This window comes from Citrus clementina, unplaced genomic scaffold (assembly GCF_000493195.1).
Source record: "Citrus clementina cultivar Clemenules unplaced genomic scaffold, Citrus_clementina_v1.0 scaffold_9, whole genome shotgun sequence".
Taxonomy (NCBI): Eukaryota; Viridiplantae; Streptophyta; class Magnoliopsida; order Sapindales; family Rutaceae; genus Citrus; species Citrus x clementina.
This window is the reverse complement of record NW_006261964.1, coordinates 26,485,749-26,496,189: the sequence shown is the minus strand read 5'-3', so window position 1 is coordinate 26,496,189 and position 10,441 is coordinate 26,485,749. Positions and strand designations below refer to the sequence as shown.

Below are 10,441 nucleotides of genomic sequence, written 5' to 3'. Positions count from 1 at the left end.
TTAAGAGTGCTGGTAAGAGACCTTCGGCCTAGCCTTTGTTGTATGTGAGCTCACTGGTTTTAACAATGAAATACAATCAATGCTTGCCTGTATCTTGGGGCGTTTATGGATTTAATCCAAAAGGATAATCAACCTATGCCTTTGAACGAATTGATTTATTTTTGCTAAAATACAATAACAAAATATTCAATTTCAATTGGAGCTAGTTTCTTATGAATAATTACTAATTGTGGAAATCAATTTTCATTGTGGCCTATTTAAATAATTATAGCCATGATGTTTAATATCAACATTTTGAAGCAACAGACCATGCAGTTAACACCACAAAACTAAAAGTCCATCAAAATCTATTTCATAAAGAGATTCAAATTCAAAACTTTCTAAACCAAATATCCAAGCATAACCAATTCACGACAAGGATGGCCGACGCTACCCAAGATTTCTCTCAATTTGATATATCGAAAGAGGAAATAGATAAGCTTGTTGCAAAAGTTGTATAATATGTCCGTTTTAAAACTCACTAGAACTCGGGGTGTCCGATCAAGAGAGAAGACCTTGTTCAATTGGTTACCAAAACTATAGCCAGTGTGCTATTCCTGCTCATGTGATCAATGCGGCTAAAGAGAAGCTCTCTAATGCTTTTGGCTATGAATTGAGAGAGCTTCTGAGATACCGCCCTTCATCCGCTACTCAACGGCACTCTACTCAACAAACTGATGTTGCCAAGGCAAAGTCCTATGTTCTCATAAGTCAGCTACCAGCTGAGGTGTACAAAAAATATGTAGAAGATGAAAATTCAGCACGTTTATCTAGTTTTACATTTGTTGTAATTAGCATTGTGCATCTTGCTCGAGGTAAAACCCCAGAAGATATCCTTTGGCATCACTTTGAAACGTATGGGATTGTGTGAAACTAATGTAAGCCATCCGCTGTTTGGAAATGCCAAGTAGGTGTTGGAGACACTAGCAAAGATATTTGCAGAAAGACAAGGTTAATGGCCCTAAAGGCAATACTTTGTTTTATGTGCTTGCTGAGCGAGCTCTGGATAGACCAGTTAGCGAAAAAATGAAAGAATACATATCAGAGATTGATAGCAAAGAAGTTGTCCCTGTGGATGTTGACGAAGCTGAGTAGTGACCTAATGCTAATCTTCATTTAACTTTGTAGAGACTGGGCATGTTTAAAGTTTCTGATCTCTGGTGACAGCAATGGTGAAAATATTGGGAAGTTAGCAGATTAGGGAAGGAAATGGCCTAAATCACCAATCTCATTTCTAGAATTCGAATGTGAGAGAGGTTGCTGCACTACGCTAATAGCCAATGCTGTATCTAAAAAGTGGCTTTAAGTTACAGGTTAAAATTATGTAACCTGACAATGGTTTGTACCGACAATGGTGTTTTCAGACTTGGAGTAACTACAAATTTTTTGGAGAAGCTAGAGAGGTTATGGGAGCAAAATGAGTCAAGTAAAATAGGCTTCAATTGGATATCTTTTAGCCTGTCTGAATTCTGATGATTGATATATGAAAATTGTGTCCACCACTGGTTGCTTTGTAATAAAATTTTTTAGTAGATTAAAAAAAAATCCAAGAATAGAAATGCATTTAGACAATCCTGTCCCAGGAATTAATCCCATCTCAAATAAATTGAAAAAAAAAAAAAAAGATAGTTTGGTAACAAAATTAACTCTCAGTCTGCTCCCTCAACCTCCTAATGGTAACTCTTGCGGTCACAGCACTACCAATACTGGAAAGGAACATAGGACATAATTTAGAATCATTTAAATTAAACAATCAAAGTAAATATAACAGCTAATGAGAATCTTACTTCAAAGTGTAAGCGCCTCCAGCTTTCACCTTGCTAGAGTCTTTGCAACCCCAGATTCCCACAGCCTTCCTCACAGCATACTGCCAACAGTAAGGAATATGTAAATATTTAATACATCCACAAGCAAAAGCGAACAGTCATTGAACAGCAAAGACGGGAATGTATTACTTTCCCACAAAATTCACAGAAGTACTAGCTGTGTTGACTGACCTCCATCTTCTTAAGATTGGCACCATAACAGGTGCCTGGAAAAGAATAATACTTATAATTCCAAGATCACAAAGCCACACATGCAAAAACAAACTAAAACATGAAAGTAAGGCTAACAACAGGCTAGAGAGAAACATGTCAATAAACATGTCAATAACCCACAATTCATGCTCAAAGCTTAATGAGACATAATATTTGTACCTACTATTAATATAAAGATATCCCAAGGGAAAGAAATGAAAATCTAAGTCTACGTTACCATAACATCTATACTTGAGGACACTAAACAAACCAAAAAAATGAATAAAACTAGCCTCAATATATATCATACTTACAATTCCTGTCTTCTAGGTCCTTTTCGTCTGCAAAACCCGATAGTATGAAACCATGATCAAATACATGAGTTGCAAAAGTTTTAAAACAAAAAAACAAGAGCAAAACCAAAATCATCAGTATTGGAAAGAGAAAAACAGTGATTAAAAGAAAAAAAGAAATTGGAAGAATCTAAATCCTTTGACAAAGAAACATAACAAACTAGGAGGTGTTACATCAAAGAAAGAAGCATTGCAGCTGGAGAATATGAGATAAGTATTAACTAAACATATCTAAATTCTAAAAGCTCCAACTTTGGGTTCAAAATCTTACTATTTTCTTATTTTCAAGTTCAACTACATTGCAAATCCAGTAACAATAATTAGATCAATTGTACTCGACTTTGATTTTCACCAACCAACAACATGAATTCATATGAAGAGAATAAATAAAATAAAAAGCATAAAGAGAGAACAGGATACCATTTTGCAGAAGCAGACCAAAAATTCTAAAAATCTCACTTCTTGTTGGTGAGAATAAAGAGAGACGAGAGTTGCCAAGCTAAATACCCCGTTTGTTCTTTATTGTGCCGGTGGTAATTTATATATTCTGTAATAAACGCAAGCTAATTACGAGTTTAAATCATTTCAAAAAAACAATTACAGAGTTTAATAAAGAATTACCTACTGTGTCGGGTGATTCGATCAGCATAAGAACAGACTCATCTTCATGAACACTGACCAATTTATTGATCAGCTAAATCATCTCAATCAACACTAGTAATCATCAAATAATCCAAGACCCACCACACAATTGCCGCAGCAGCATTTGTGGGCTCCCAAAAGGTCAGGGGGTGGGTGTGCAAACGACTTCTTCACATTGTAAATCCTATCATTTGCAATCAATCCAACCTAATTAACGCACATTCCAAATTCGTATTAACATATGTGCCATTTGATAAATCCGAATAATTACCTACAACCGCAAGTATAGGTATCGCCCAAGATCAAAATTGTGTCTGTAAAAGGTTGTCGTCTCGCCGGCAGACCTTTACTCCCCCAAATTAGGGCATTTGCCCTCTTCACAATACGTCTGAGGCTTCAATTCGCCCATTTTTTTTCTTCCTCTGATGAAGGAATCGCCTCCTATTTGGCCTTTGCCAGGGGCTTCTTTCGCTTATCACCTTGGCTTCTTTTTACAGAACAGTCAACGTGCGTTTTCAGATATAACTTACCTTTTCTTAACTGGCTTCTCCGGTATTCTTTAATACAAACGTGGCCATCCCTGAAGCATTCGATCGGTTGGCTTTAAATCTAACGGTTACATTGAATGAGGACAAAAAGTGTTGCACATTGCAACTGTTGCAACATAAGAGGACCCTATAAATTAATTTAACATAAAAATATATTTGGGGAGTGTGAAGATAATTAAAAAATAATTAGCGCATTAATCAATATTGTAAGTGAAAAATTATTAATTTTATCATTATTAAATATACATTTTTTAATGTCAATCAACTCACTTAACAACTTTTGTGTTAGAAGTTATCTAAATATCGCATAGGTTACTATTAGGGATGGCAATTGTACCCGTAAATCCACCCAAACTCACCCGCCAAAACCCGTCCATTGCGGGTAATTTTATCCGTTACGGGCAGGTTTAGTATTATAAATTAAAACCCGCACATGGATGCGGGTGGGTTTGATATTAACCTTATACCCGGTGGATACCCGCATGGATATCCACCAAACTCACAATAATTTTTTTCAAATATTTTTAATTTAATTTAAATGTAAAAATATATATAGAAAATAATGTAATTAATCAAATTACCAAATAACCAAAGGCTCAAAGTTGTGTATGTGTGTATATGCCTCATCTCATATTCTAAAGTCATAACCTAAAGAAAACTAAAAGCATTTATCTTCGAATTAGTATTTGAAAATATTAATCTTAATTATTATTATAGTCATTGTGTTGGATGGGTGCATATGATGGTGAATAAAATGAATATCTTCTCTTGGATCTTGTTTTAAATGATAATATGAAATTAATTATTATTTTTAGATATTAGTTTGTGTTTTTTAAATAGATTTGTGTAATTTATACTTAAAATTGAGAATTTGTGTTGAATTGATGTGGAAATTTTAATTTTTCATTTACATTGTTTAAATATAAAATTGAATATGTTATATGGAATTTGAGGTTATTATTATAAATTCATATATTAAAAATTTGTAATTTTAAATACGGAAACCCGCAAAAAATCCGCTAGATACCATTGCGGGTTTGGTAATTGTTAAAACCCGCTGCGGGTTGCGGGTGGGTTTGGTAATTTAAATTTTGTGCGGGTTTGGGTTTGGTAATGGCAAACCCGCTGCGGACGGTGTCCATTACCATCCCTAGTTACTATGCAATATACTCATCCCGTGACAACATGCTAACTTTTTGAAGCTTAGAAAGCATATTGCTTGGATACTATTGGATTTATACCCAAAAATAAATTAATATAAGTTTTTAATTTGATGTCCAATATTTTTGTACATGTTATTTTTAACCAAAACAAAGAGTTAAACTATTAAAGCTTCGTTTGGGATTAAAATTGGATAGCTGTAACTTAAACGTTATAGCATCAAATTGTTTGGTAACTTTAATTGTTATAACTTGGAAGGTAAGTTGATTTGATTTTACATTTATATGATGAAAAATCTATTATATATTTATTATTTTTTTGAAATTATTATTTAAAAATTATATTTACTACGTACTTTTAATTCATTATTACAACTTTTTTTCTACAATAGTTATAATTTAAAAATTACAACACCTCAATACCAACCATGACCTAGAACACTAATAAAATAGTATAATATATTATCATAAATACAAATTTATATTTTATATCATTTAAAAGCTTATTTTTAAAACGAAAAAGTATATCAGAAAAGTTAGAGAATGTAGTATCAATAAAGTGCTATGGAAACGGGAGCCATTCGATTATGCTTAAGAAAATGTCAAAGTTGCAGTTCTACCATACTGGGCCCCAGCAAAAATTAAAATGTGCTTCATTCTAAAATATATATTAATGCTTGATTCGACCCAACCGACTGCCTTTTTCTTATTTTATTTTCTTGTAAAATGAAAAAAAATATAGGTAAAAAAGAGTACCACACTCACCTCAAAAACTTATCAATTTCAAATCATTTATTCATTCTCGCACAAACAAAATGCCGAAGTTACAATTCTACTGGCCATTAGCAAAAACAAAAGTGGAAAATGTAAGTATAAAACGTGTTTCATTTTCTTCTATATGTGTTTTTCTTAATTTATATTCTTGTAAAATATAAAATAATAAGAGTAAAATAGTACCATTCGCATCCTGTGTTAAATTTAGTACATTTCAATACAACACATTAAAATTCATTTTAATTAATCCATTTTATATCATTCTCATGTCACTGGTTGCTCTTAAGGTTAAATATCATTATTCAGCATTGAAGTATCCATAAATCCTTCAATGATCCAAATATAAATGAAATAATGATTTAAATTATACCTGATTTTTTAGATTGTATAAAATTCCTTCTCGTCTTCAACATCTTCTCCACAAATGTATCTTAAGTGTGTACTTAAGAAGGCACTCCAACACTCTTGTCAGTTTTATATTTAGTGAATTTTAATAAATCTAGAGTTGGTTTTTCTCTACCATATGAGAAAATAGCCAAAAGATCATTTTTCAATCCTTTTACCTCATATTTATAAACCAAAAAGAGGAGATTTGGCGAAAGATTTGATTTTATATTTAAATCTCTAGTGTTCTTTGTATTTTTATTTTTATTTTATGTCATTAGATTTATAGTTGTTTTTTGCTATATTTTAGCTTTCGTCACATGATTTTGTTAGCAATTATGTGCCTCTCATTGTTATATTTTTGGATTAGATCCTCAACATTTTTCAGGGTTTCTTATGAATTGTCATGAAATTCTTTTGTACAGGCACTTACATGCATATATTTCTTTTTTTCCGCCGCAATTTTTTTGTTTTAATAAAAGAAAAAAGTTTTCAAATAACTTGCATGTGAGAAATAATTAATTAAAAAAAAATTTTGTGTATCCTCCATTAACTAGGTCTTTGTTTTTGGCACTTGGGATTTCGTTTGTTTGAAGTATTGTGTGTGTATATATATTTTAATTTTGCATATTCTTCTTAAGCCACGTCTATTTTCACATTTTTGCTTCATTTAGACATTTAGCATTGCTTTCAAAACCAATAAAATTTGGGCGTATTTGGTTTGTCTTATAAAGAGAGTGACACTCTACTTGAACATGCGGAGTCGAAAATTGCCAATTGGGAGAGGGAGAACTTGATTGAATGAACTACAAGATGCAATGAAGTGCAGTCTATGCATACAATTGAATATCATTATCTATTGGTTATGGGATCATTTAATAATTAAAGAGAAGTAGAGGAATATATTTGCAGTGTAGTTTTCAAATTATCGGGGTGTTATACACTTATACTGTTGTTATCTCGGAGAGCGGATTTACAACGGAAATTTCAGGGGTGTCAAAAGCTTGACTCATAAAATTAAAGCGATAGTTTGAATTGGTCTTAAATTTGATGGGTGTGGATTTGGGCTGATGCCTGATATTGTGGACACTGGTTTCGAGAGAGAGAGATGGATCTGCTATAGACCCGCCCATTCCCATTTGTCGGGTTTTGTCCATTGACAATTCAAACTTGAAAGTCGTCTTCCTCCCATGGGGAACAAAGAGAGAAATTTTCAGGACGTTTACGGGAAAAGAAAAGAGGGAAAAAAGCAAAAGACAAAAAGGGGAAGCTCGTGGCTTCTACGATACTTCCAAAACCCAATGGGATGTATGCATTGCCATGTCCTCACCTTAGTCTGGTCGGCCCCTTTTGAAATGAAGAGTATTTGTCCCCCCCTTTATTTATTTATTTTTTTTTGGCAATTCTCAAATAATATATTGCACTTTGTTTGTTGTATTATTCTCAACTGAACATGGGATAACTATATTAAAGGGGTAGTTTAAATTTGCTGGTACAATTATAACACAACAAATTAGATCTGAAATATTTTCTAAAATTTCTTTCAAAAACATATGTGAGAGACATAGAAATTTATATTAGTAACTCGGGACTTACAATTAATTCAACCACTTGGAATGGAAGTTGTCACCGTTAAGTACCTGTAAGGCAGGAGAAATTGTATAATACCTCAAATGTATTGCAACCAATTGAATTATGTATGACATGTGTAATTGAATTTAATTCAACCACCACTTGCATGATAGTAGTTCAAAATAAATGCACATATGTCATGGCATCATTGCTTGTTGTATGGGTGACATGATACCTCAAATGTATTCTAAAATTTCTCGTAAGGCAAACATAGATTAGCGTTCCAATCAAACATTAGTCTTCTATCTCTAATAATCAAAATCAATCCTAATAATTATAGCCGTAATAAAAAATTTCACTAAAGAAACTATATTCCCAAGCGTTGTTTTTAAAATACGGATTCGAGATTTTACAATATTGTAAAAGATTTTTATAATGTGTAAAATTAATTTACAACCTTGTAAGAGCTTTATATATATATATATATATATATTCACGAACAATTGTATTTCATAAAAACTTTATATGTTAATCAATATTATTCAATTGTCCAGTATCTTTTCTTGAATTTTGTCTTAAAATTTTGTTTAAAATGTGCCCAACTGGAGCTAGTTATGGCACCCGATTTGTTGTGCTATGTAATATGTGTTTATTTTCATTATTAATAGATGTATATATCAGCCTAGATATCTTGTCAATTGAAGCAATTGGTCTTATGCAAGTTCAACAAAGTCGTATATGTAATATGTTGACATTTAAGTTCGAACAGTATAAAATTCTAAATTTTTTATTAAATTGAAGGTATTGAAGAAGTATGTATCTGCATTGCCCATTTTCCCTGAATTATCCACCACAATTTCCTTTCTTCTCTTCATAGAGATGCCGCGTTTTCGTGTAATTCATTCCACTGGAAATTACACGGAAGGGGAAAGAAAGAGGAAAGTTCTTGGATTTTTACTTTTTCTTATTTCTTTTTTAATTATACATACAATTAATTTACATATACATATATATAGACGGATTAAGAAACCCCACCCCAGAAAGAGAGAAAAGTTGTAATTAATTAACAATGTAAGAGTGATGTGAGCTCAACTGCGAGATGGGAAGAAGAATATAACACATAAACACAGTGTGAGTGTCTGTCAATTGTCATGGCTAACTTGGAGCAGTTGTTTCAGGAAGCTTGCCAAAAAAACGATGTCGAAGGAGTCAAGTCATTAAATTCAAAGCATCCGAATTTACTGGATGAGATTATTAAAGCATGCCAACGCTCGGAGGATCCTCTGCTCATCACCGCCTGCTTGCCTGGAAGCCTTGAAGCAGCTAAAGAAATGGCAAGGCTGTGGCCTCAACTTGCCAGTATTAAAAATCAGCGAGGTGAAACAACCATGCACTTACTTTCAACGGATGGGGATGCCCGGATGGTTCGGATTTTCGGAGAAAATAATCGCGAACTTTGCCTTGAAGTAGACAACTCTTTAATGATACCGCTACACAGAGCAGCTTTGGAAGGTGATTCTGATGTTATTAGGGCTTTAGTTTCTATTTGCCCGGAGTCTCTTGAGAAGCTGACTTCAAATGGAGAGACGGCCCTACACCTTGCTGTGAAGAAGTCCCGATCGGACGCCTTTCAAGCCTTGGTGGATGAGGCTAAGAGTCACAGAAAAGAGCATCTCTTCACTTGGAAAGACAAGGAGGGCAATACAGTATTGCACCTCGCCACACTTAACAAATTAAAGCAGGTAAGCTCTTTGTCTCTTGCGAACACAGTTTTTGAATTTTGATTGCCAAAACATAACGCACGCCTTGACAATCCTGTCGCGTTCATTGCAGATAGTGGAGCTACTCATCCGTGAGAATTCCAATAGGCGCATAATGATTCGAATCAATACCGTGAATAAGCAGGGACAAACGGCCTTACAGTTATGCAATGCTAATTCTCAGGATTCTGTTTTCAAGGAAATAGGCTGGATCATTCAACGAGCTGTTGCTCAGCAATCTCCGCAGCTCCCTGATGCGGGGAGTGCCAATGTCAGCTGGAACCAAACACGGTGGCCCATAGAGACAAGAAACGTGTTATTGATGGTAGTAGTAACGATTGCTGCAGCATTTTTCACGGTTACTTGCAATCTGCCAGATTCCTTTCTCAAAGAGGATACTCTTGCTGGTAAAAGTTTTTAACTAAATTATTATTTTTCTTTTGGTAGTGTTTACAACTTTTTTTTTATTTTTTTATTCTTTTTACTTCCTTAAAAGAAGATTGTCTTGCAGTTAAAACATTGCACGCTGATAAGGATGACGTACTCAGTAAGTTGCCAACCGTTGTCTACGTCATGATTTTCAACTCTGCTGGGTTCTTGACTTCCATGTTTGCCATTCTATTGCTCGTATGGCCCTTACGTTTCAGAACATTTGTACTCTTTCTTGTAATCTGCACGGCCATTGTTTATATTCTCTTAGTGGACGAGATCATGCCTAAATTCGATGTGAAAGTTGGGAAATCAAGCATCTCAAGCAATGGGTTGGTGTGGTCATTAGTCCTTGCCCTCATTTTGTTCGGAATGTCTGTACTAAGTATGGGGAAATTCACTTTGTCCTTTTGGCGCTTCATTATCTGTTTGCGGAGGAATAGAACCAATCGCAGGGGCAACAATCTTGAAGATCTTCTCGAAATCACTGCCACATAGTTATCTAGAGGCTTAAAGCATAGCCGACTACTTGGTTAATTTAGCCCTTGCTTGTCATACTTTCACTTGGTGGGATGCTTAGCATCCTGAAACGTCAAATATGCTTTTTGCGATGCTAATGGTTACCTTTGTTATCACTTTTAATAGTTCATGTTCTTTTATCTCTTTTTATTTCTCCACTGCAATAGGCTTTTCGAGATTTTTAAGGGGTAGTTTGGTGTACGGAAACTTTATTTAAGAGTGCAAGTGACATATCATGTTGCC

At 34.0% G+C, this 10,441-nt stretch overlaps 1 protein-coding gene, 1 long non-coding RNA gene and 1 pseudogene across 3 annotated transcripts; 2 read left to right on the top strand and 1 right to left on the bottom strand.

Moving 5' to 3' along the window:
- The first annotated feature begins 419 nt into the window (after positions 1-419).
- On the top strand, positions 420-1,134 carry LOC18032053 (annotated as a pseudogene).
- Positions 1,135-1,157: 23 nt separating this feature from the next.
- Positions 1,158-3,535, bottom strand: LOC18031559. 2 transcript variants are annotated; one of them, XR_002905756.1, is made up of 6 exons: positions 3,324-3,535; positions 3,032-3,236; positions 2,831-2,957; positions 2,372-2,398; positions 1,827-1,906; positions 1,158-1,745 (listed from the first exon to the last, which is right to left on the bottom strand). It is a non-coding gene; the product is annotated as an uncharacterized LOC18031559 (long non-coding RNA). The 2 variants fall into 2 exon arrangements; XR_002905707.1 differs by having other exon boundaries at positions 3,036-3,236.
- Positions 3,536-8,548: 5,013 nt separating this feature from the next.
- Positions 8,549-10,177, top strand: LOC18031410 (ankyrin repeat-containing protein BDA1). Its single transcript, XM_006421505.2, has 3 exons — positions 8,549-9,232; positions 9,324-9,657; positions 9,762-10,177. Exons 1-3 carry the CDS (start codon positions 8,642-8,644, stop codon positions 10,175-10,177), a joined length of 1,341 nt encoding a protein of 446 aa, XP_006421568.2. The 5' UTR covers positions 8,549-8,641.
- The last annotated feature ends 264 nt before the right edge of the window (positions 10,178-10,441 follow it).

Excerpts from the sequence above, each read along its gene's own strand:
- LOC18031410 (XM_006421505.2), top strand. The coding sequence starts at position 8,642 with ATGGCTAACTTGGAGCAGTTGTTTCAGGAAGCTTGCCAAAAAAACGAT. Across the intron at positions 9,233-9,323 it reads CACTTAACAAATTAAAGCAG|ATAGTGGAGCTACTCATCCG; the intron begins GTAAGCTCTTTG and ends CGTTCATTGCAG. Across the intron at positions 9,658-9,761 it reads CAAAGAGGATACTCTTGCTG|TTAAAACATTGCACGCTGAT; the intron begins GTAAAAGTTTTT and ends ATTGTCTTGCAG.